This window comes from Eumetopias jubatus, unplaced genomic scaffold (assembly GCF_037043125.1).
Source record: "Eumetopias jubatus isolate StellerSeaLion01/CBP00866 unplaced genomic scaffold, mEumJub1_p1.0 scaffold_16, whole genome shotgun sequence".
In the NCBI taxonomy this organism is placed as follows: Eukaryota; Metazoa; Chordata; class Mammalia; order Carnivora; family Otariidae; genus Eumetopias; species Eumetopias jubatus.
In genome coordinates this window covers 55,451,811-55,479,038 of record NW_028274822.1, presented here as the reverse complement: position 1 = coordinate 55,479,038, position 27,228 = coordinate 55,451,811, and the positions used below count along the sequence as shown (strand labels likewise).

Genomic DNA, 27,228 nt, shown 5'->3' with positions numbered 1-27,228 from the left:
TGGTATATATATAATGGAATATTACTCAGCCATAAGAAAAAATGAGATCTTGCCATTTGCAACAGCATGGATGGACCTAGAGTGTACTGTGTTAAGTGAAATAAGGCAGACAGAGAAAGACAAACATCATATGATTTCACTTATGTGTGGAATCTGAACAAACAAAAAAGAAACAGATCCACAAATACAGAGAACAAACTTATGGCTGCTGAGGGGTGGGGGAGGGATGGGCAAAGATGGGTGAAGGGGAGTGGGAGATACAAGACTTCCAGTTATGGAATGAATAAGTCATAGGGATGAAAGATAGCACATAAGGAATATAGTCAATGGTATTGTAGTGTTGTATGGTGACAGATGGTAGCTCCGCTTGTGAGCATAGCGTAATGTCTAGTGCTGCCAATTCACTATGCTGTACATCTGAAACTAATAAAATATTGAGTGTCAACTACACTTCGATGAATATGTGGGTATACATATAGATACACACACACATAAATGATTAAAGGATGTTTCCGTTCTTTTCATGCTGTAGGTGCATAGAATGTCTCTAGATCTTCAAGAGAATGTCAGTCAACCTGATAAAGCTTTTAAGTTACAAATTGATGAGAAATAGAAAATTCTGAAACTGAAAAGTTTGCTCTTATGAAAAAAATTATAATTCTAGTCATTTTTATGCAGACCCAGATGTTTAAATTTCTTTTTTTTTTAAGATTTTATTTATTTATTCATGAGAGACAGAGGCAGAGGCAGAGGGAGAAGCAGGTTCCCCGCAGAGCAAGGAGCCCGATTCAGGACTCGATCCCAGGACCCTGGGATCATGACCTGAGCCAAGGCAGACGCTTAACCAACTGAGCCACCCAGGCACCCCCCAGATGTTTAAATTTCTAAATATACTATATTTTGTGATATAAGTATATTTATGATATAATAATTTCATGATATAAAGTATATGATCTATATACTATATATAGTAATTTATAGTAATTTTATGCTGTGAATGCAGCATATTTAAAGTTTTTAAGATATGGCAGCCATGTAATACTAAAATTAGAATTTTTTATAAGAACGAACTGTCTTCAGTTTCATAGTTTTCCATCATAAATTTGTGATTTGAAATCCTATATCAACATTATAGGAATATCATTTTAATGCATTCATATCTTGTGTCTAACCAGGGCCATCATCTGGGCAGATTCAGGCTTGCAAGCGCATTCATTACATAATCATGGCTTCCCACCCAATTTGTTTCTATCAGATTCTTTATGGGGATATATATTTGAGCTTTAATCTGCCTCTCGTTAATTTCAAATCTTATGCTTTATTTAGATTTTTTTTCTTGACTAGGGTGTAGATTGTAGTTTTTTAAACTTCCCACTCTTTAAAAATAATACCCCACAAAACCTTGCAGTTATTTGGGTTATAACCTCATGAAAATGGATTCCTTGGGATTAATGATTTTCAGACTATGGTCCCCAAGCCCACCTGTACTCAGACCACAAGGGGGTTTATTAAAACCACAAGTTCCTCAGCCATATTCTAAATCTCTGGAATAAAAATCTCTGGGTGGAGCCTAGAAATGGGCATTTTTAGCAAGTACCTCAGATGCTTAAGCCAACTATAGTTTGAAATTCTTTTCCTGCCATGAGAATTTTTGCTTTGAAATATCTTTCTTATACTTTTTAAGATTTGATTTTAGAGACAGTGTGTGCACATGCAAACGAGTGGAGGAGCAGAGGGGGGAGGGAGAGAGAATTTGAAGCCGATTAAGCACTCAGCGCGGATCTAGATGTGGGGCTCAATCCCACAACCGGGAGATCATGACCTGAGCCAAAACCAGGAGTCAGATCAGACACTTAACCAAATGGAGCCACCTGGGCACCCCTCATTCTTATGCTTTTATGATGTCTAAGTTTATCTTGAATTTATTATGAGATTGTTTAATTACATTGATAAACTACTCATTGGGTTCAAGGCGTACTTTGAAATGGATAAAAATGATAAAAGAGCAATAAATCCATTTCCCATAACTAATCCGTTAGTTTTCATTCCAGTTGCTTGGGGGAAAGCCAGCTCTCATTTATGAACCTCACTATTGGCAAGCAGTAAAGGGATCCATTTTAGCAGAAAGTGCGTAGGAATCAATAGGAAAGTAAAACCAGATCAGACCATTTTTTGAATAACAAAAAAGACTTGGAAAAATAATCACTAGAAATATATTAGGTTGAGAGATACCTTTTAATTCTTATAGCCTGTGTTTTAGGAATATTTTCTGAGTGATTTGAAAATGATAGTAAGCAACTAGTGATACCTGGCATTATTCCAGTTCTTTATAAGGCACCTCAGGTGGTGATCCTGCCGTGTGGAATTTTAAGTGTATTATGAATGGTAGTGTTGAGAATAAACTAGAACTAATAAATGTACCTGTGCCACTTATGACAGAAATGTAGTTAACCAAGGCAGCTAAGTATTTGCCTCATACTCAAGAGAATAGCCTGAAGAAAGAAGCTGGTACTTAGAATACTGCCCCTTTCTTCTGAATGTTTGCAAAGGACTTGTGGAGAAAATGGAGTTTCCAGAAGTCATTTAATGGGGAAGAGAGGGTGTTTGGGCATCTTAGGGGGATATCAGAGGCATAAGGGCTGGACTCTGAGGTCACAGAATCACGGAGTGAAAGGAAGTGGCTACAGCTTGTGGTGTAGATGAAAGGCTTCCAGTAAAGAAGCCAAGGAGACTGGGAGGAATGTTTCAGTAGTGCATTCAGAATACAAGCGGGGTCGACGCTGTGGCACTTTCGTGGTTATTGCATGGGGAGAACAAACGTCCAGTGAAGGAACACCCAGACTTTAATAAGTTCCTGCATTAAAAGGACAGAAGAAAAGAACGAAGTGAGTATGAGTTAAAGGAGTGATCAGGTAGAGAGAGAGGAAACGTAGAAAAGAAGAAAATGTTTCTCCATGTTTATAATGATAAACCAGACACCAATAGAGATGGTATTAATAAAATGGAGAGCTTAATTAGGAAGGCTTAACGATGCTTCGAGTTTAAGTGTGGGCAGTACAGAGAGTAGGTGACTGTGAGCTGCCACCTGGTTGATGGTTTTCATTGCTGGAGCAGAGGTCGTAAGGAGAGGCTGTGTCCAAGTTGTGGGCTCATAAGGAGGTGGACGGTTTTATAAAGCACAGGTCATGTATTCAGGCGTCTCTTGAGTCAATAGTTTCGCCACATAAAAAAAGAACTTTCGGCAGCTCAGAGAACAGCTCACTTAAATGTTCACTACGACAAACCTTCCCATAAAATACAAATATCTTGAGGGGCACCTGGGTGGCTCAGTCAGTTGAGCATCTGCCTTCGGCTCAGGTCATGATCCCGGGGTCCTGGGATCGAGCCCGGCGTCGGGCTCCCTGCTCAGTGGGGAGTCTGCTTCTCCCTCTCCCTGCTGCTTCCCTGGCTGGTACCTCTGTCAGATAAATTAATAAAATCTTAAAAAAAATTCTTAAAATATCTTGAAAATTTCCTTGACATGTATTATAGTGGGATTTGACCTGTAATAACAAAGCAGAAATGACAGAGGAAATGGGATTATGTCTGTACTGTTGGTATGTGAGCTACCCAGAATTTCAGAGCAGCAGGTCCAGTCAGTTCCAGACTTGTCTGATTGAGGATTATCCCTATCATTTGTGGGTTTTTTTTTCCCCTCTTCCAAAGGCTTACCTTTGTCCCTGAGAAAGGGAGGAAGCTTAGTCAATTTCCAGGCTAGTTGGAAGCACCAATAAAGGATTTGGGGAAAAGATTAAAGACTAGATGAAATGAACCTGAGACTTTCCCATTTTCCACTGAGGAGCAAATGTTGCTTGGGTGTTAGTACTTGGAGTTAAGACAGTTCCCACTATCAGAGTGATAAGTATAAAGGGATTTTCTAAGGTTTGATCCTAATTTTTCTCTCATCTCTGCAGGTGGTGCTTGGCACTTTTCATTTAATGTGAAATTTTACCCACCAGACCCTGCCCAGCTATCTGAAGATATCACCAGGTATTTGAAAGTTGGCTATGAAAAAGGCAGGCTTCTCTTTATTCTCCGGGGAAGAGCTTGCTTACATCTGGTAACCTTTCAGTCATCCACGCCAGGAATGGCAAGCCCAAGGCAACTGAGCAAGAGCAAACATCTGACGAGAAGATTTGCCAAATCGTATCCATTCACAGTTGAATCTTTGGTGCTAAGCTGTTACTTCTGTCTGTCTGACCTTGGCGGGAAGATGTGCAGAATTAAGATACTGTCATCCACCCACCACCGTCAAACTGGATGGGATTCAGCCTTAAATGATCCGGCAATTCCTAGTGCTCCTGCTCCAAAACTCACAGTAGAAATGTGTCTTTGGATGCTTATGCCTTTTATATAACCAGTCTGATACTCAACAGCTATTTAAAGAATCAGACATAAAATGCAGAGCTACACATAAACATGGACTCATCTAAGAGTTTACTCTCCCTGCCCTGTCTGTACAGGGAAAATGATTCGTTCATTTTGGGGAAGGAAGACATGAAGAAAGGAAACTAATGGAAAAATATTCTAGTGAGGTGACTGAGTTTTGGGTGTGCGAGGAGATTCCCTTTAGGAGGCTCTGCTGGGTTTGCCATGTGTTCTAGGCTTCTCCACATCCTGCTTTGGAACCGCTGACTCTCTCGTGCTGCTTGGTAGTAAGTTTACAGCCAATCAAAGTGACACTGTGCAGTGCGCGCTGAATTTTCTGTGTAAGCCTCACATGCTAAAGCTCCAGTCACTGGCTATGACCAGACGTATTAGGAGAAGGGTAAAAAATAGTTCCAAAGGAATTCTTTTATATTTGTATTAAATCAAGGAAAATTTATGATTTCTTATTTAAAGACACTTTTTTAGTAATATTGAAGAACCTCTTAATTGTGGCTAATTTATTGGTTATAGAGCCACATATACCTGGATTTGACATGTAGTGCATGGTTCCTTTCTATTTGTGCAATGTTTGAGAGCCTGTGGGATGTGTAGAAACTTCTGTTTCTGTATTACATGGAGTTTACTTATATCATCAGCTTAAAATCCATTTAGAGGGGACCTTAAGGCTTTAATCATCATCGTCTTCTTCAACAGATTAACAGTTTATTTCTTACATGAAAGGTGCAAGTATATTTTATTATACCTATATGCTGGGCCGTGAAAGGTATTTTTAAGAGTCATCAATGTTAACACTTACCTTGGAGTTTCCTGCAGTTAGTATTATATCTGTAAATCTTGAAAAGCAAGAAGCAGAGAAGAGAAGTCAGCTATCAGTGGAGATAGCTGTATGTTATCTTGGCCACATTATATGGAAAATATCTTCTTTTCCTTGAGTATAAAGCTGTTTACTTGTAGTGATGAAGTTCTCAGATTTTAAAGTAGTAATTCTTCAGAGTTAGTCTTCATATCAGTTGGATTCTAGGAAATTCTCTAAATAAAAAAAAATGAGGACTGGAAACAGGAGAAATTGTTATTATAAGGAGACTGTTGCGTCAGAAACGCAGGCAGCGGGGAGCAGCTTATGATGGTGTAGCTAGTGAGTTACCTGAAATCTGCCCTGCTCATCCGGCAGGATGTTTAACCAAGACATCAAAATGACACTTCCTTAAGGCTGGTAGAAGCTTAGCAATTGCATTTAATCGCACCATTTTTGTATTATAATTCCCCCAACCAGAGATTTCAGGGAGTGTGTTGGGGAGAATCATTGATTTGGGTTTAAATGTTAGCTATTTTAAAAGATGTTAAAGAAATATGTCTTGAGGTTTCTTCTACTCGGTGCTTTATTAATAAACCTTGTTTTATTATGAGCATTGACTTGCCTCAAAATGCCTTTATTTGTATAATACAAAATACATTTGTATAACACAAAATATTATACTTTATAGCCAAGTATTTTCCCCTTAGATCTAAAGCAAAATACAGATGCTACAAAACGTGTCCTAGTGAGATTATTCGACAGGAAGGAATTGCTTACAGCACAGTTTGTACCGAGTGGCCTGCTTTTCCCATGGCCTCATGCTGGCTTTTCGCTTTGTCTTTTGGCTCTTGGAAGGTACTACCTCTGCCTACAATTGCGAGATGACATCGTGTCCGGAAGGCTGCCCTGCTCCTTTGTCACCCTGGCCCTGCTGGGCTCCTACACTGTCCAGTCCGAACTTGGAGACTATGACCCAGATGAATGTGGGAATGATTACATTAGTGAGTTCCGCTTTGCGCCAAACCACACGAAAGAACTGGAAGATAAAGTGATCGAGCTGCACAAGAGCCACAGGTTAGTGGCAGAAACCCTGAGAACATTTCACTTGTGCCTTGATGGGTGAGCGTCACCTGTGCTACCTGCTTCTTCCAGGATGAGTTTCAGTGGCATTGAGGCTGGGACCGTAGCAGAGTGAGGTTCTGTACTTGGTATAGCTCTGGGGTAGTTACACTCTCCCTCAGGTGTTGTTGTTGTTGTTTAGAGAAAGAGAAAGAACGGGGAGAGGGGAGCAGGAGTGGGAGGGGTAGATGGAGAGTGAAAGAGAATCTTAAGCAGGCTCCACACTCAGGGCAGAGCCTGACATGGGGCTCGATCTCTTGACCCCGAGATCATGACCTGAGCCAAAATCCAGAGTCAGATGCTTAACTGACTGAGCCACCCAGGAACCCCATTCAGTTGTTCTTTAAAAGCCATTTTTCTTGGGACACCTGGGTGGCTCAGTCGGTTAAGTGTCTGCCTTCGGCTCAGGTCATGATCCTAGGGTCCTGGGATCGAGTCCCGCATCGGGCTCCCTGCTTAGCGGGGAGCCTGCTTCTCCCTCTCCCTCTGCTGCACCCCCTGCTTGTGCTCTCTCTCTCTCTCCCCCCCATCAAATAAATAAATGAAATCTTTTGAAAAAATAAAAGCCATTTTTCTTGTTATTCTCTGCCACCCCCTTCAGAACATGAATCTGCTGGTGCCTCTGTGGGGCTTTCTTATGAGATAGCTAGGCTAAGTGGGAAATATTGCAGCCCTGCCAGGTAAAAGAAAAGCAGCATTGTAACATTTTTTTTTTCTTATCAGAGGAATGACGCCAGCAGAAGCAGAGATGCATTTCTTGGAAAATGCCAAAAAACTGTCCATGTATGGGGTTGATTTACATCATGCCAAGGTATGCATTTTTTTAAACCCCAGACTTCCTATTTAATTTTATTTAATTCAGTGTTGTTATTACTATAAGCTGGTGATTTTTACTTCAAATCTGTGTTTGCTTTAAGTCCCACTCAATGATAAGGCAAATTCAGCTCTCTGATATTTTACTGAAGCGTTTGCTCTGCATGTCTCAAACTCCCATTACTCCTGGCCTCAGCTACTGAAAGCCCTCAGTAGGCAAAGCCTCATATCGCCCATGGATTCATTTAGAAATTTATCTTCACATAACAAGCTCCTAACTCAGCCCCCTTCCCTGTCACAGTTTTATCTCCCACTTTGTGCCAACATGTGCCCCTTGCTTCTGCCAGATCCTGTCTCTGCCTCTTCCCTGAATATGCCTGTCTTTGGGCTGTGCTCCTCCTTTCTCTCTACCTGTCCAACCTTGGCCAGTTGTCAAAGACCCAGTTAACACATCTCTTATGTGCCAAGTACTGTTGGTGCCTCTGTTCTGGATGCTTACCAGGCGCTCAACAAATTCATGTGAAATTTAAATAACTCTCTCTAGAACTTAGGTTCTCTGACCCATAATCAGTGCTTTGAGATAAGATTTTGAAGTTCAACTAAAATTAAGCCCCGAAGCTAAGGATTGCCTCACTGATTGGTGATTGGCAAAGTGTTAAAGCTCTATCTTGGCCACAGAGTCTTTCAAAGAAGAAGTTAGAATTGGATTGGAGGAGGGTTGAGGTTGTGAGGATGCATAAAACATTTGGCTCCAGATCACACTTTTCCCAGAATCTCTCTATTTTTCCACAGTGAGAGAATGAGTATATGGACTGTTTGTCTATTATTTGAGCAGCTGTGAATAAAAGTACTGTAGAAGCACAGACGAGCTTCCTGAAAACTTCCATCCAAAGCTTATGAAATATGTTAGGCTCTTAGGGATGGGTTCTGGTACTTAAGTAACATTAAAAAAAAGGTCAGTGCTTGAAGTTCAAGGGCAGTTCCTTCTGATTTTGGCTGTGAAGAGACTATCACTTATGTACAGGAACATGCCTTTACTACTGATGGACCAAGTAGTCACCACTTCCATGACCTGGGACCCGAAAGAACGTGCAGTTTACAGGCTTCCAGGCATGTGAGTCTCTGACACAGTATAGGTTGAGGCCAAGAAATGAAGAGAGTTTCAGCTGGCTCTGTTCAAGCAAACATCTTGACAGCCCTGAGGATCCATGGAAGGGAAATCTATGATATGTAGGCTCTGTTGACACTGCAAGTGGGGCCTCTCCCTGGTTGGCTCTTGGGGAGCAGACTGATCCACGCTGAGTTTGGACAAGAAAATGATGGCTGTCAAACAAATACAGGTTTTGATGGGTACAATCTGTGGATCATTTTGTACATCATACAGGATGAGCACTTCCAAGGCCTGAAGGTCTGAACACAAGCAAAATCTCGGAGACTTGGCTGGAGCATCCTAGGGATGTGCCCGTACATTGAATGCCAAGCTCTTTGACATTTGTATGTAATTACAGCAGCAGGTGTAGCTCTGTTTAATTGCCAGTTATTCTATTTTTTCACTTATTTTTCACTCAGATAAGAAAGTGTTTTATATTTTATGTTGTATAAGGTAGGATAAGGATTTAAAAAAGAAAACAAGGACCCACACGAAGATCGTTTTTATCTTCGAGTTTTTCCCTAGGTGGCTAACAGATAAGGAGACAAGAAGGAAATGAAGGTAGCCTGAAAATTTGAGTGGATTGAAAGCTATTTTTGAGTTACATTATACACGATGATTCAGTTACCACCCAGGAAAAATAAACAAATAAAAGATTAGGGCATACATTTGGAAAGTGCAACTCAGGATTTATCAGTGTTCCTATCAGTACAAATAAAATCACTTAACATTGCTGTAGCTACTAAATTAAAATAGGTCGCTGCTTTTTCATTCACTAATATGATTTGAAATCATGCCAATTAAAAAGAAAGAAGGAAGCACAAATGCAGCCTATTATAGGATTTCATCTGAATATTAAGTATAATGAATGTTCCGTTGTGGATTCCCATTTTCTCATGCAGCCACAGTCCATCATTTCAAGAAGGAAATTTACTGAATTAAATTAGAGCGAATTTCCGGTTGTAAGTGAGATGATTCTCTTCTGTGGATGGTATGAAAGGCCCTAAGCTTTAGGGCCTATTTAGAAATTCTGAATTGTGATCTTGGACTCTGTGGCTCTGTATAAAGAATAAATAACGTATTATTAGATGAAGGGCCCTTGTTTTGGAAAACCTATCCTAAATGCTTTGGTTTTGTTCTTAGAAAGACTGTCTCTTCTTGTTTGTCATTTAATGTCAGCCCAAGTAGGCACTGTCAGAGTCATTTCATATAAGATTCTGAAATGTAGATCTAAATCCCTACTGGATATCCCATGGACCAAGTGATAAATGAAGGATGGCAAAGTTTGAACAGTGGTTTTAAATTAAGGGAATAATACACTCGTTTATTTTAATTATGATAGACTGAGACTATCCAGATCTTCCTTCCATGCTCCCCACTAAAGGGAGCATTAAATGTGTCTGTTGATAGGGAAACACACGTGTCCCCAAGAAAGACTGCCATTACAGCTTTCAATGCAAAAGATCTATCAAGCTAACGTCAGGACTATGGGCAGTGGCAGAAGATTCGATATCCAAAGTATTTTTTTTTTTTTTGTCATTGCTGTGGATTAATGAAATGGAAATGTTCATTCAGTTTAAAGCCCCACATATTCCTGACATTTTCTTTCTTCATTTGCCCTCTCTTCTAACAAACATGTAATGGCTTAAGGCATACCAGGTAGACTCTATGAGGAGCACGTGGTTACAAGGATATAACAGAGCTCCTGCTCTCAAGCAGCGTCCAGGCTTGAGGAGGAAATGGGTTTTCATTGCCACACCACTTGCTTGGGATGTGCTGGTAACAACAGAACAATATGGGGACACACAAAGAAGTGTGTGGTGGGGGCAAGCAGAAGACAAGGGGTCAGTGGAGGCTTCCTGCTCTTCCCCGTGAAGGATCTGTCTTCTCATTATCCAGAGACACTAAGGGATGATTTTAAAGTAGATAATAGTGAAAGAGGTTTTAACTCTGTATTTGTCAGATAAAATAGAAAGTGAGTCAAGGAGCTTTTACTCAGACGGTCCTCCCTCATGCCTGCATCTCTGCTCGTAGGGCAAGGGGGTCACCTCTGAGCAGCCCTGGGAGCAGATTGGCCAGTTCTAAAGGATCAGTAGTGCTAGCTACTTGTCAGCATCGGGCTCTAGCTATTCCAATTGCTCTTTCAGATTAAAGCCCTTGATAAATGGTGGGCAGTTTCTGGTCTTTGAATTCTCCTTAAATTTAATTATGTTGTAATATCCTGCCATCAAGTATTTCCACCTCTGTAGAGTAATTTCATATCTAATGGAGTCATCCATTTCCATGGTAAAATATTTCATTTTTAATCCAGTTAGATTGTATTTGTGGACTTACATTTCCCAGAGATGGACCAAAATACTTATTTTTGATTCTGGAAATGTTCATTTCATGTCTTGCACTGACAAGATTCAGGAAGTAAATTCCCACAATATGGATGAGTCAGAATCTCCTGTTTGGATTCTTCCATTTCCCCCTCCCCTCATTGCTGCTACAGAGTGACCCAGTGCCAGGGACAGTTCTGCCGATTAATGTGACAAAAGACCTCAGCTTTGCCTCCTAGGTGCCCCCTGCTTCCAACATCCACAAGACGAGGAGGTGGAGATTGAGCCTCACACAGAGTCCTGCCTTCCCTCCTTTATCCTCTCCACCACCACACGTTCCTTTTACCCCAATTTCACCCAAATATAGCATTTAAGGGGCATCGGCTGTCCATGATATGTCTCCTGAGCTTTATATGACCTCTCTGATGACCTCTGAGACTTCTCATCACACATCCCTAGGAAATGACCTAAAGATGAAACGTGCAAGTAGCAAACAAGCATGTTATAAATATAGCAAGCTCCCACTTAAAAAAGAAAACTAGAGACCTATAGAAAATGTATCTGTATTTATGTATGTGACACAGCTGTCCCGATTATGACTAGGCATTGGTGTGTTAGGGACATGTTGGGGAAGTACGCTCATACTTTAAAAGCCTATTTTATATTTAAATTCTATTCTGACACTAATGGTGTATAAAAAAGATCGAGGCTCTTTTTTAATGGAACAAACTCCAAAACAGTCATTAGAAAGGACAAGACCTCTGTATTAGTACACATATTAGTTAAAAGCCCTGCCTCTGGAACCAGGCTGCTGATACTCAACTGGGGTGGACACTTAACCTCTCCATGCTTTAAAAGTTCCCTCATCTGTAAACTAGGAAGAGTCATAGCAACCATCTCAAAGTCTCCTAGTGAAGACGAAGGGAGTTAACATTACATGCATGAACTGGTGAGAGCCGTGACTGGCGCTCAGTCGTGAGACCTGCCTCTATTGTTTGCACCGTCATCAACACATCATCTGGTCGGTCTCTTTTTGCAGTATTTACGTCATGAGACATCGGGTGAGCCAGTTCTACTCTGACAGATCTCCATAGTGATAGATACCTTCACTAAAAGCCGATTATTTAGGGGCAACGTTTAAAAAAAAAAAATGGCTGCAGTATTTTTCCTATTGAAATTAGAGCTGTCAGCAGTCAGTTACAAGTTCCTTCATGGAAAACTGTGGTGCATTAAATGCCACACTTCACCGTAAGTGGAAATCAGTGAAATACTGACCCATTGTTTCTCGATGCCATTTTCCAGGATTCTGAAGGAGTAGAAATTATGTTAGGAGTTTGTGCGAGTGGTCTGTTGATATATCGTGACCGACTGAGAATCAACAGATTTGCCTGGCCCAAGGTTCTAAAAATTTCATACAAACGGAACAACTTTTACATTAAGATTCGGCCGGGAGAGGTAAGTAGGCCCCCAGTTTGCGTGGACATTGGAAAGAAAGGTACCCGGTAGCAAACAAAAATGTCAATTGCCAGTCCCAGGTTTTGAGCATCATAGGACATGGTGAGTCATATGTCCGTGCCTAAGAGAATTTATTGTAGGTTTGTTTGATAAGCAACAATAAGTAAAATATTCTCTTCTTTTTAATGGTTTGGTTCTAATTTTGTCCCACTGCATAGATGGAAAAGTTTTTAGGTTTGCAGATTTTAGCGTAACATCAAGATACATGAATAATGTTTCGTAGATCTCAAATCATGGTATAAAAGAAACTCTGAGGTGCTAAACCTTTTGTGAATAAAGAATAGATTTCTTCCCATCTGTCCCTGTTTTATGAGCTCATGCCCTTTTCGTCTTCCAAATCTGCTGGCACCCTAGCATGAATAACTTCGAGATAATGTGATCAAAGTACAAGAAAGATTAGAGCAAGAGACACCAAGGATAAATTATGCAGATGTCTCATAGCCTAGTACATTGCTGCCTTTTTCTTTTAATCAGAAAGACTGGTGAAAAAAATAAAAATTGTCAACTAATTCTTGTTCCCTAGGCAAAACCATCCTGATCTTAGATCCTTCATAGTGGTTTACACATAATAGGTGGTAAATATCTCCTGTTTCCTGTGTAACAGATGATGAATAAATATATCCAGTTTCTAATGAGCATGGTTAATCTAATGGAGGCAGTCAGAGCTCTAAGGTTGCATGTAGCTCATCTGTGTCTCTGAACATTTTCTGGTACAGCACAGAATTCTTTTCTGTCTTCAAAATCAGCCTCTCCATTGGTAGAAAATGTGATTTAAAAATCAGGTTATATGGGTTGTAATGTGCAGCATGGTGACTATAGTTATAATACTATATTACATCTGAAAGCTGCTAAGAGGGTAGATCTTACAAGTTCTCATCACAAGAAAAAATCTGTGGTGATGGCTGTTAGACTTAGTGTGATCATTTCACAGTGTATATAAACATCAAATCGTTATGTCATACACTCGAAACTAGTATAATGTTATATGTCAATTGTACCTCAATTTTTAAAAAGTTTAAAAAAGTCACACTATAAAGTAAGGAATCATGTTTAATGTAAATATAAAATCAAACTTGTCTGTGAAGACTGAAATAATCTGTAAGCTTTTCATGTAAATACCTGAAACTAATTTTTTATATTCCCTAAAAAAAGGAATCATGTTTAATGTAAATATAAAATCAAACTTGTCTGTGAAGACTGAAATAATCTGTAAGCTTTTCCTATAAATACCTGAAACTAATTTTTTATATTCCCTATAACCAATATATATTCGATTCATCAAACATTTACAAGTGAGCATCTACTTATTGTCAGGCACCATGGTGGGCATTAGAAATAGAAAGATAAATATGACCTTGTTCCTGTCCTTAAGGGACTTTCTGTTGAGCAAAAAACAGTCTCATATACTTAGAATTATGTCATCATGATACATTTTGCACATAAAATACTCTGCAGACATGGGGCAAGCATGCTGTGGTGAGGGCCCGGATGGGAAAGTTGGAGAAATGCATCAGGAAACAATAGTGAGCCATGGAAGGTTTTAGAGAGGGTGTGATATACTAGATGAACAATTTGGAATGAAACTAAGCAGCTTAGTGATGAGATGTGCTAAGACCTCAACTAGGGCAGAGGCCATGGGAACAGAAGAGAAGGAGCAAACGTGAGAGAGGTTTCAGAAACTGAGCCAGTAGGTGCTGGACACGGGATGGAGGAAGGGAGTCCGGGATAATCAGAGGTCTTTGGTTGGCACGAGTGAAGCTGATGGATGTGATATTACTAGATGAGGGGAGAAAACAGGGAGAATTTCAGGGAAAAAAAAAAAAGATTAAATTCTTTTGAGATATATTTTCATGGGGTGATTCTTGCATAGTAAGAAATAGAGTTTTGAAGGAGTCATGAGCTGCATCCATTGTATTCAAGGCCTTGGGCATGAAATAAATTACCCAAAGAACAAGGCAAGTTAGAGAAGAAGAGAGACCCTAAAACAGAAATTCTGGGTGACATCCCTTTTTGAGGGAGGGGTAGGCAGAAAAGGAACACAGGGAGATGAACAAAAGCTCCAGAGAAAGAAGAAAAGGGGCAAGAACAGTCATGAATGACAAGGAGACCAAACTCTGGGTACACGGTGAACCAGCAGGGCCAGATGTTACAGGGAAGGCATGTGGGCTAAGAACTAAGAAAAGTGCTTCGGACTTGACAGATCCCACTGGGATATTGAAAAGTTCAAGCAGGTGCTAGGAGCACCTGCCAGGTGGCGATGAGGTGGGGAATGAAGTAGCCATGGCTTCTCCTTCCTGACATTTGTCGAGGAGCGAGATGGGGTTGTGGTTCAGGCAGAAGCAGGCTCAAAGAAAGTTGGGCTTCTAATCCCCCCCTTTTTTTTTGCAAGCATATACATAGACTTGAGAAGAATGAATGAGGAAAAAAAATCATTGGTGGCACCAAAGACTCTGAAGAGGTCAAGACATTGGTACAAAGCATGGAGAAATAGATAAATATTCAAATAGTGCAGAAGCCTCTGTCCTCTTTGGTCTAAGGAGGATAGCAGCAAGGAAATATTCCCAGCTTTTTGCAGCAGAGAGCAGGTTGATTGTTCTTTAAAACCCTTGGCCTTAGCATAGTGTTTGGTACATATTAGATGCAGGATGAAGAAATGGAGGACAGGTTAGTCACAATTGTAATACTCTGGCTTGTCGATTGACTGGGGCTCTTGGCCAAGAGCAATTGCTATGACTACCACTACATGCGAACATCCAGAGTGAGTACAAAATTGGGAAAGTTAGTTGGGGGTTGGAGTAGCTTGTGATGTATTTCCCATTCTCCCCCCCCCGCCAACCCTGCTAGTCCCACTCAAATAAGAAGTAGAAGTCAAGCATAGTTATCTCTCATATGCTATGCATAGAACCCCTCCCCTGGGTTCTTTGCTACATAAATTACTTTTTTTTTCTATTGACTGTATCAGTAGTCTGGTTGTTTTATGCTCTTTTGGAAAACTTTTACTGTTTAAAATGGTTGCCCTCTGGTGGCCTGATGCATACTGTCTTCAGAAAATTAAAAAAAAAAAAAAAATCCCGAACATTTGCAATAATAATATTAAAATATATTACTCAGGAAGTCAGATATTTTACCTTGAGAAAGCAAATGGCTGATAGATTATCATCTGAACTATACATGCTGAAAGATAGGAAATTGTGTTCTCCCAGTCTCTGATCATACATGTAAAATCAAAAGGTGTTAGTGTCTAACGTGATAATCCAGAGTAGAATGCACAAACAAAATCAGCAATATCTGATACCAAGTCATTAAATACCTAGGAGATACATCTTCTTTGACCAGATCCTGGGAGAAAATATCACCCTGAGAATGCTACATTTTGCTCATTCCTGTACATTCCAGTTGAAATCATGATGTCACAGAGACATCATGAAAATAAGGCTTAAAAATGAGATCAAGACAAATTGGTCTCTGGAAGGAACCCAGATAGCCTCTTTTTTTGCATTTTGTTTTTATAAAATCCATACTTGTCCATAAAACATTTACTACACCCATAATGTGGTCATCTATGGCTGCAGCATTTTAAGGAGAATAGATACAGGGTGGTTTTTTAATGAATGAAGGTGTATAGCATGAATTCTGCATATAGCACTTGTTTTTGTGAGTAAAGGAAACTTTTGTAGGGGACATGATTTTGTAAATTATTTGCTTTTATGTTATTTATAATTGCAAACTTGACTTTACTCTTCAATATGTTTACTTGTTTTTTAATTTAGTTTGAACAATTTGAAAGCACCATTGGGTTTAAGCTGCCAAACCATCGAGCTGCCAAGCGTTTATGGAAAGTGTGTGTTGAACATCATACATTTTTCAGGTAGGTAAAGATGATTTTTTTTCTTCCTAAGGAAGAATTAGAATGATTGGAATCACTTATATTGCAAAACTCTGTTGGGAAGAATATGGAAGCATATCCTTCCTTTTCCTTCAAGTTCATGGTCACCAGATTTCTTGATAAGAAATCCTAAAAACTTCTGACTGAAGGATCTTCCTTAATTTGTCTGATGCTTATATGCCTTATGTCCACTTTATTATCTTTAGTGTCTTTTCATTATTTTTATAAGATGTCCACCACTATTTCAGTCATTTCTCAACACCCTTGATTCCTTTGCTTACGTACAGTGCTCAGACTATCAGATTTGTGTCTATAAAATAATGTCACCTCTTTAACTGCTCTTTGGGCTTATAGAACCATAGAGTCCTCAGTTGTGTGAGATGAATTTTAGTTCATGTAGTCCGTCCCAACCCATGTGGTATTTATAGCCTCTCTACAACTCCCTGGTTGATATGTACTGTGGGAATTGATTTTTTTTCCCCTATAAAATCACATTCATTGAACATGTTACATGTTAAACCTTTAGCACACAAAGCACTTTACCTTTGACTAAAAAAGTTAATGTTCTTAATACTTAAGAGTCTCTGGTATTTTTTCCTTAATATCTCTAGACTGTTGTTACCAGAAGCACCTCCAAAGAAATTCCTGACCTTGGGCTCCAAGTTTCGTTATAGTGGCAGGACACAAGCCCAAACAAGAAGAGCCAGCGCATTGATAGATCGCCCTGCCCCTTACTTCGAACGCTCGTCCAGCAAACGTTATACCATGTCTCGTAGCTTGGATGGAGGTAGGCATTACATAAGACCCCTCAGTAATAAGAATCATCAATGGCTACCCAGAAATAGTGTGAAACCATCACAAGCTTTCAATAAACGTAGCTCTTCTTGAATAGTATGAAATGAAAAGCACTCCCTGGTCTATGGCTGAGTGGCAAGTTTTTAACTCCTACCCTCAAAAAAAAAGTACCTTTGTGAGTCTAATGTCTGTTATTGTAGATTTATATAAAATTCCATAACAGAATGGTACTTAGGGAATGAAGAATATAGCTTTCATAAGCCGGCACCCTGAATTTGGAGAAAGACGCTATCATTCTGAATGTAGTTGTCACATACTCTGTAAGTAATTTGGTTCACTTGCTGGCAGATCTGAAATGATTATGGGATTTGTTTCAGTCAATTTGTTTCAGAAGGAGGACTGTAAGTTAAATGTATCTGTTTCTACAAAATTTTCATGGATAAAATGTAACTGTTGCCAGTCAATGCATGATAGCCGATAGAAAGGATGGCATTCAAATAATAGTATGGTTATTATTAATAGTTAATATTAATTACTACCCCAGATGGCCTGGGAGAGCATTGCCATGTAAATGGTCTCCACGGTTAAGTCAGATGTATAAGTTCAACAAGGAGAGAGTCACTGAAGTAACAGTTCTAAGGAATGACGTAATAGTGAGTCTCTCATGGGTTTCTGTCTTAAGCAAGTTTCCTGTTGCTGTCCGTAGCAGCTACAACACATGGCAGCTGTAATAATAATAACAACAACAACAACAACACTTCACTTAGAAAGTGAGCCATGGCCAAGTCTCTGTTTTCTCATTCCAAGCACCTGGAGATTAGTTGGTTTATAAAAGACCTATCCTGTGTATTTAAAAGGAATTAGATGTTTCTAGCATGTGTGTACAATTTTAATAATCAAAAACATAAAAATAATAAAAATAAAGGAAAAATAATGAAAAGTTACAAATATGTGGGATCACCTTCGTCCATACCTTTTTTGCCAGCACTCCCATAGTCCCGGTTCTCTCTTCCCTTTCACTGTACCCCAGCGTGGCTGCTGGGATGACGTGCTCCCTGAATCCCCTGATTTAGAAGGTTGTATTTTTCTAATGAAATACTTTCTAAACAGTTTATAGAAGTCAAAATTGTATCATTAGTGCTGAATCATGTACGTTACTAGTGAAGTGAAAAAACACTTACCTGGTAGGTAAATCCAGACTGAAGTCCATCTGTGTAGCGGTTGGAGAATGATTTAGACTCTCCAGGTCTTGGTTTTAGTCATCGTCTCTAAAATGGGAGTAAAGCCATTTGTAAACAGTGAATGAGACGGTGTGACAGCATTCTTGATAGGTGTAATAATAATTACATTCATAATTATTCTTCTAGGCTTTTGTGAGCTGGCCTAGGAATTTAATTACCATTCTGTATCTTCCAATAGTTGCTTCTTTTTGGAATATCTAACTCGGAGCCAGACTTTTGGAATAAAATGTTTATTAGGACCATTTTGGGTTGAATCAAGATGCTGAAATAACTCACTGTAACACTGAAGCTTTTCTTACTGCTTTGTTCCATTTATTCTTCTTTCTCCTTTAGAGAATCTCTGTAACCTGTGTATTCTATAAGTCAGTGTTGGGGGAACTGTTGTAGAATCACACCTTTTTCCCTGGACATCATTCACTTTGTTCAGCGATGTATATCCAAGGGAACACATTTGTCATGAATGTTGTTTTCCTCATAACCTTTTGTGTGATAATGAGTGTTGACGGAAGACAATTGTGAAATAAATGTACTAATACCATACTGTCTCTTCCTCCCTGCCCAAAAATGATGTTAGTATGTGTTGTCTCTCACTCTTTGGGGTCCTGCCAATTCTAGTATGTTTTCTGTGCTGCTGAGCTGGGTGCTGTGGCTGCATGTTGAAACACAACTGCTTCTTGCAAGGTTGCATCTTACACAGAACAGCCTCGCTGGCTCATTGGGAACTTGCGTCTCCTAGGAGCTTTTTCATCAATATGAGGAAATATAAAAATATCTTAGTGAAGATATTTCAGTGAAACAGTTTAGCTAATATAAAAGGATTTTGGAATATTTTCATACATTTACACTTTAAACTTCTAAACTATGAAGCTGATGCTGTTTTGCCTGTGATTAGCTACTGTGTATTTGAAAAGCATTATTTATAAGTTTAAATGAGTTGTATGTATCTAAAACCGAAAATAATGAGTACCAGGCTTTAAAAATGTAACTGAATTAAGCATCTTTCACTAAGACATTTTAGCTGGGATGAAAGGCTGTGTCTTATATCTTTTATGTTTGCATGCTTTACATTTGCATGAATTTCATTAGCAACATTTGTCTTATCGTCCCAAAATATCAGAGATGAATAAGTCTATGCATATCATGGTAGTCTGTTTAAAGTGCAGTAGAAATTAAAACATTTCTGCACTCCAGCTGCACAAAGTCGCCATCCAGATTGTCTAATCTTTCCGAAGAAAGACTGTAGGAGTGATGGACTCTTTAACCATTATTAATAAGCGTAATTGAAAAACCCAATTCCGTGCTTCTTGGTGAACGGCCCTGCCAAAGATATGTTCAGAGTCAAGTGGGTGAGAGCAGTTGTCTGCGGCAAATGCTGCTGTTAGTTGCAGGACCTGCCACTAGTGCTTGGTACCGGCGTCCAGCCAGTTACCCTGGAGGGTAACAGGCTGGCAGCATCCCAGCCTCCCACCCTTCCACCGCATCCACCCTCACACTCGTCCTCACTGGGGAGCCCGAGAGCTATTCTGGTGGCTTCAAGCCATGAGCCTTTAAATCATTTTAAAACACTGGTCTAGAAGCTCCAGAAAGATGAGTCTCTGCTAGTGCTTAGATGCAGGTTCCTGCAGCGCTGACTGGCCTTTTCGGACAGACGTGGGTAGGGCTACTTTTTTCTATAGTGGGACAACCGGTGGTGTTCTTCTGCCTTCTGCCTTAACTGTTTCAGACGTTTTTCTTCCATTGTATTTGCTTTTAGCATCAGTGAATGAAAACCATGAAATCTACATGAAGGATTCTGTGTCTGCTGCAGAGGTTGGTACTGGCCAGTACGCCACAACAAAGGGCATCTCTCAGACCAACTTGATCACCACTGTGACTCCGGAGAAAAAGGCCGAGGAGGAACGGGACGAAGAAGAGGGCAGGCGAAAACGGCTGGAAGAAGTCACCCCGGTCGCGGCAGCACGGCACGAGGGAAAGGTACATCTCCCGGGCTCCCTCCTAGCGCTTGCTTAGACCTTGAAGAACTAGTCATTCCAAGGCTATAAACCAGGAATGTGTTAAGGCTTGGGGTAATTCGGGGCGCCTGGGTGGCTCAATCAGTTAAGCGGCTGACTTGATCTCAGCTCAGGTCTTGATCTCAGGGTCATGAGTTTGGGCCCCACGTTGGGCTCCACTCAGGGCGCGGAGCCTACTTAAAAAAAAAAAAAAAAAGACTTAGGGTAATTCATATTTCAGCATTAGTCACATTCATATTATTAATTTTTAAATTCTGATTTCCTCTGTCGACATTTTTCTTCTGAAAGATTCCTTCTTAACTTGAAAATTTTGATTTTAATTGATGTGCTATGTAAGACTTTCAACAGCTGTCCTGTCTGTAGATCTTAAAAATACATTTAGTGCCACATGACACTTTTCTGTTTGGGCTCACATTTCAGAACTATCACTAAAACTATTCTCTTTGTTTCTGGCCCCATTCTCCTACCCGAGTACTGTATATTTTTCTAGATACACAGTAATCACATTGCCATTCCTCTGACTGCAAGTAACTGAGTGACCACAGCCTGTGTATTTATACACTACTTCCCCTCTAATCATCGAAGTAGCGAGCAGACATGTTTTGAAAAGAGATATTAAAGCAGAACATTGCAAGGGAAGATGGAAAGTGAACTTAGCAGCCATTTCTCCAAGGTGTTTTATTCATTAAATTTTTAAACTTCATCTCATCCCAGTATTTATTTATTTATTTTACAGTATGTTTATTTTTGGTAATCTGGTACTGTAAAGCAACTTTTCAGAAAAATGGAAGTCAGAAAAGGTGTAGACAGCCTACTTCTGGTTCAGGGTTTTATTACAAGTAGCAGAGCATCTCCCTAAAAGTTAAAAAAAAAAAAAAAAACTATATTGAGTGGTTTGTGTGTGATGATAATGGAAAAACAGAGTTGCTCCTGGAATGTACAGAGTAAAAAGAAATAACAGAATAAAAATGTTGTATAACTCACAGATTATGCTAAAACTTGCCTAGATTTGACTCAAAAGTGTTCTTCTATCTACATTATTTCTTAAATGTAGATTATGTGGCAGGGACTCACATACAGGGACTCAACAAAAATGCTCCTTTTGATAAGAATTACACAGTGAAGGGTAGACCCACAACATATTGTAGTTACATCAGAATATTCCACATGAAACCCTACCCACCATTTTTTTAGGATAAGATCATTTATTTACCAAACACAAATAAAAACAGGGTAGGAAATGACAGCAAGGATATTTGGATCATTTTTGCTGTGAAAACGTGCTTTGTCCTAAATTTCGTTTTTACACTCTTATTTTCCATTTAAGTCAAGGCAGCATTTAAATAGGACACAAGGAAAAGGTTGTAGTATTGCCAAAAAGCAAATGATTTCCACGATTTCCTGCAATCACCCATGCCAACCGACAATTCCCATGGATGTGTAACTGCGATTAAACTGGCACAATAAAGGAAATGACTTTTAGTGTGCTCAAAAAATACACCCAGGCAGTCTCTCCTTATTTAATTTGAAAAGCCAACCGTTTATATAAAATACAGCACTAAACCATATCACTTTTGCCACTTATGGCATGGGAAAATAAAAAGATAAAAAACTATGACTCTCATTGTCCAAATCTCTGAGAAGCCAGCACTTTGACTCACATGCCCTCAGAAGGGCTGTGGCCCAGACCTAGTGCGCAGGCAGGTCGATGGCTGTCTTTGTTTTCCACAGTGCACAGCTGTCTTTTAAAAGCCACTTGAATAAGCAGCATGGAAAATTAAACCTTCATTTTATTCTTCTCCATCTTCAAAAAGTAACAAAGAGGGTACTCATTTTTTAACCAAAATGAAAGTGTATCACTGAAAATAGGTCTTAAAAGACTGGTCCCCTAGATTCCTTTGAGAAGAGGCCTGTTTCCCAGGCTAATGATCACCCCAGGTGACTGGGCAGCCGTCCACCACCAGGGGACAATAGTCTGCATGCAGAAGTCAGCTTGTAACTTTTATATTATTCTCCACTGAATGAGATGTGCGTAGGGTCATGTTTAAAACACAACGCTTAATGTCAGATGCGAGTATTGAAAAGAGACATATTTGTCTAAGACCTAAAAAGAGACACTTCTAAAATCTAGAATATCCATGATACAGCTTTACCTGTGCATGTTCTAACCCTCTGTCTTCATATTTACCAAGTTTGGATTGGGTTCTACAAAGCAGGGTGTGGGTAATTTCCATGCTAGCAAGTCCCTAGGCAAAACACACGTGTATGTGTGCGCGCGTGCAAACACACACACACGTACTCACACACGCAGAGAGTCCCAGAGAGTGGCAGAAGTCTTATCTTCAGGCTCTGTGTGACCTTGAATTGAACTCCTGGGGCTGCAGCAGCTTCTGAGCTGTGCCAGGGCTTGTTTGGAGCTTGCTGGCTGCCCTGCTTCCCCTTGTGCTCAGCATCCCTCCACCCCCTGCAGAGCAAACTGTCTGGGGTCAGAGAGGCTCTCAGGACCCCAGAGAATGGAAGGAGCCTCTCTCTCCCTCCAGAAGCCTGAACTCACAGGGACCACTTTTGTGGCAAGGCCTGGACCACAAATAATGCAAACTAAATGCTTATGAGCCATATCACAAGAAGGCACATTCTTTTGCTAGTTAGCTTGTTGAAACCCTTATTTGAGTTTAAGTTATGTTTACATCATGGAGAAAGGAGCCAAAGTAGACGTTTTCGAAGGAACCTCAATTCTGGGGGGAGGGTGAGTTCCTAAAATGCTAATTGCTGACTTCCCTGAGTGGCAGTGCTTATCAGATGGGAGTGGGGCCAGAAACTTCTTGATTTGGAAACCCACCTGTTTTGGATATAATTGACTAAGTGTGGAAAGATAATGCTAAAATTTTTTTTAATAAAATTTGGATTCATTTTTATTTTTTTAATCCAACCAAACTATAGTAACAGATCTGTTAGCTGGAGATCAGGAGACGTTATTGAAAGTCTTGATTTTAAGTTCTCAGAGAGTCCTATTTGCTCTCAAAACCCTACAACTTTCTAGAGTTATTGGTCTAAACAAACTTTTTGGATGGTGTGAAACATGTAGACGTTGAGATTGCCCACTGATATCTTCTGTTCTGACTTTATAAAAAAGCCCACTCTGTATTTGACAGTCTAACGGGAAACCGGTAGCCGTTCATGGCAGTGTTGGCATGCAGCTTGAATACTTTAAGTGTGAACAACCCTAGTGCTAAAATTCTTGTTTTACAATTTTATATTGATACCCATAAGAAAATTAACTAATTGCAGTTTTCTTTTTGTCCTTTTGCACCTCTGTTTGCTGCTTTCTGTCTCTCTCTGTCTCTTCCACATCAGTCACCTGGGCTTGGCACTGACTCATGTCCCCTGTCCCCCCCATCAGCCCATCGTCCCCCCGCATCCCCCTCAGAACTCCGTAGGAGGTGTAAGGAGAATGAGCACCAAGCCCCAGGCTTGGAGCCGGCCAGAGGCACCATGCGTGCGCACGGAGAGCCCACCGTGGACTCTGACCACAAAGGGAAGCCATCCTTAGGGGACCAGGATGTGGCTTTTAGCTACAAACAGCAAACTGGCAAAGGGACCACCCTGTTTTCCTTCTCCTTGCAGCTCCCGGAGTCATTCCCTTCTCTTCTCGATGACGATGGGTACCTCTCTTTCCCCAACCTGTCGGAAACCAACCTCCTCCCCCAGAGCCTGCAGCATTACCTCCCAATTCGCTCACCCTCCCTTGTGCCCTGTTTCCTCTTCATCTTTTTCTTTCTGCTCTCCGCCTCCTTCTCAGTGCCATATGCCCTCACTCTCTCCTTCCCTCTGGCTATGTGCCTCTGCTACCTGGAGCCCAAGGCGGCCTCCTTGAGTGCCTCACTAGACAATGACCCGAGTGACAGTTCAGAGGAAGAGGTGTGTACCTCGGCATAGAGCACACTTCCCTGTCGTGGTCGGGGCTTCGGTCCGAAACAGTGTTAGGCGCCTACTGCCATAGTGGTCCTACTTTCAGAGCCTCATTTATTGTCTGTGCCGACATGTGAGAGGTTTCTGTGTGTCGGGGAGTTCCCCCCCCCCCGGCCCCCGGGTTAGGCACAACACCATGTGGATGGAGCAGGCTGCGCCCAGCTCAGAATCGTTCGGCCGCCCACTGAACTCTACCATGATGAAGGACTCAGAAATCCATTTTAAAGAACCTATTAGCTGTGTTAAAAATCAGGGTTCTGGCCAGTTACTGGTTCATAAAGGAAGGGACCTATAAGACCGAGAAATAAGTTTGAGCCGGATCAATGGGGTGTTCCCCATATGCCTTCTGGCATCATGGTACGTACACAGCGGTGATACCAGTGGATAGACAACCCTCACGGCAAGGTGGGAATGAACGGCCAGAGGAGGTGGGTCGTCATCAGCTGGGTAGCTTTCCCCCAACTATATTGATGCCTCTCCTCCCTGGAGATTCCGAAATATCCCCAAACTGCCTTTGCTACTCACGGAGGCGAGCCAGACCCCAAGGCTGTGTTGGGTCAGAAAAAACGCTTGAGTAGATGAAAAGGCCCATGTGACCTCAGTCGTTGGAAGGGCCTCAGAGAGGACCAAAGTAACTGCAGTTTTCAAACGCTGTCGGGAAAAGATTCCTTGAAGATGTCTTCATGCTGTAAAAAGGGGCTGAAAGTTCATCAGTCCTCAGAGTGCCAACGCATATATTGGATGGCAGTGATCCTTTCAACTCCAGCATGAGCCAAAAAATCCACGCACATGTGGATAGTCTGGAAAGGTCAGGGGAGCTGGGTAGGCCCCTGCGGCTCTCAGCCAGACATGTGCTCAGTGGGGAAAGGATTGGGGCCTTCAGCCTCTGTCTGAGAAGACATGCCACCTGTCCGTCTCCTGTCCCTCATCGGAGCCAATGGGTGATTGACAAGGTAGCCCAGTAGCTTTTCCTCTTCACTGCTCTCCTTTCACACCACTCTCCAGATGTGTGAACAGCCCAGCAGTTCCCTTCAAACACATCGCAGGGGAAAAAGAAGCTGCCAACAGAGGGCCTGGCCGTCACCCACCCTCCTGCCCATACCCTCCCCAGGCCCCTCCAGCTCTTCTGTTCTCACAAAACAAGGCTTTTTGTGGCAGGAGACAAGCCCAGTACTCCAAGCATTAAAAAAAAAAAAAAAGTCACAAAGTCAAAGCAACACTAAAAAAAAAAAAAAAGAGGGAAAAGTCTATTCAGTTTTCAGCTCAGTCAGAAATCATAATTTGAGCTGCACCTGTGGGTATATAGAATTGTGAGGGTGTATAAGTGTATTTAGTGATATTATGACCATTTCTTAGCAGCAGAAGGAAAAAAATGGGAATGGTCTCAGATGTTTTAAATAAAAATTTGCCCTTTTCAATTTGATATTGCATAAGAGCCCTTTGCATGGTTCTTGAGCCATATGACTTAGCTCCAAAGTCCATATGACTTTATCTAATATACAACTATTTCCATACATGGAAAATATTTTAAGAGAATGAATCCTAGGCTTTAATATCACCATTTCTCACAGTGGCAATATGATCAGAATATGTAGGACTAGAACGTACAACATGAAGACCACAGATTATCTACAAAGACCGTAACATTAGCTGGTTTCCAACCTGGACATCTATTTTTCCTTTAGCAATGGAGTTAGTCATCCAGCTAACATAAAGCAAAAAGATTGCCATTTTCTGCTTTTCTGAATTCTAAGTAACTGAACTTTGCTGTAGCAAACCACACAGATCTTGTGCCTAATCCAGGGTATACATCTTGTTGTAATCAGTGCATGAAAATTAATGTTAAATTTGGGCATGTCTGCATTACATCAGCAAAACAAATCACAGCAGTTACCCGATGCAAGCCGGTGACCACGTGACTGGAGCTTCCCAGCCGATAAGTCTCCCTGTTATTGCAAACCTCTGAGACCGGGAGCCAGCTCTGGCCACTGCGGTCTTAGCCCTCCGGTCCAGCCCCGGTCGCCCGTGACAGCTCTCCTAACACGAGACTTCGCGTATGGCCATCTGTTCAATGTTGTCTCTTAACCCCAACTGTTAAGAGCTATCCTCTCTAGTTCAGGCTGAGCTAGAGGACTCTATGCAGGTCATTTCATTAAAAAAAAAAAAAAAAAAAAAAAGCCATTTGTTGACATGGCCTGTTTTATTCTCTAGGCTTCAAGCACTTTGGCAGCTAAACAGGGTGACTGCATGTAACATAAGGTTCAGCTCTGTCACGTTCATTTTCCAAAATCACTAAATCACTATGAATGTAATTCTTTTCAAATATTTTGTCATCGATGCTTACATTTCTCATGTGTTGGAGTGGTTTAATTAGTTCCAGCCTTTCTCAAGAGTGAAACCCAGGGTGGAAAGGCAGAATCATTTCAAACTATAAAGCTGTTGACCAATCATGTTTTTTTCTTTTGTACCTTCAAGAATGGTCACATAAGAAGGGGCACAGAATATTAAATCATCTGTCAAGAAACGTAAGCTGAACTTAGCTCACCATACCATAGAATGTATTTATGTGTTAGTTTGTGAGGAATTTTTTCATAATACGAAAAAGATTCAAATTTGGAAGAAAAATTAATCAACCAACTTTTAAAATTTTAAGTTGTATAGATGTAGAATCATATGATAGTTTGTGACCTGTTGTACATTTCGTAGTTTTGTTTAGTTGTAGTATATTATATAAACAATATATAAAAGCTGCTTGTGCTATAAAAGCTACTTTATTTAGCCTTTCTTCATTCATTATTTATTGATCATGCACTATATTTGTAGAATAACTGACTACATGCTCAGTAAGACTTTAAGGCCTAAGCCATTTTTTCATATAGCTAGAAAAAATGGTAGTAGTAATTTTGTAATATTATAATGTGATACTAATATATTAACATCAACATAAGACAGTTATTACGTGCACTTTTAGTCTGCATGTGTCAGGCCTTATAGAAAGCACTTAGTGTACATTACCTGATAGAGTCAGGGCTGTTATTTTTTTCTCCATTTTGCTGGAAGGAAATAGGGATTAAAACATGAAACATGTCCAGTGTCTCACAGATTTCAATAGCAAGGATTTGAGCTCATGTCAATCTGACATCAGAGCCCTCACTCTTAACCAGAACTATAATCTAAAGCCAA

The 27,228-nt window shown here is 40.5% G+C and overlaps 1 protein-coding gene across 5 annotated transcripts in view; it reads left to right on the top strand.

Moving 5' to 3' along the window:
- EPB41L3 (erythrocyte membrane protein band 4.1 like 3) overlaps positions 1 to 27,228 on the top strand; it is a 148,750-nt gene that overhangs the window by 102,825 nt on the left and 18,697 nt on the right. For all 5 annotated transcript variants that reach the window (XM_088019619.1, XM_028123935.2, XM_088019618.1 and 2 more), the window contains exons 6-12: positions 3,954 to 4,029; positions 6,080 to 6,298; positions 7,067 to 7,154; positions 11,930 to 12,082; positions 15,913 to 16,010; positions 16,640 to 16,815; positions 19,818 to 20,038. In XM_088019619.1, the coding sequence (XP_087875745.1) occupies positions 3,954 to 4,029; positions 6,080 to 6,298; positions 7,067 to 7,154; positions 11,930 to 12,082; positions 15,913 to 16,010; positions 16,640 to 16,815; positions 19,818 to 20,038 (1,031 nt within the window). The remainder of the gene's footprint in view (positions 1 to 3,953; positions 4,030 to 6,079; positions 6,299 to 7,066; positions 7,155 to 11,929; positions 12,083 to 15,912; positions 16,011 to 16,639; positions 16,816 to 19,817; positions 20,039 to 27,228) is intronic.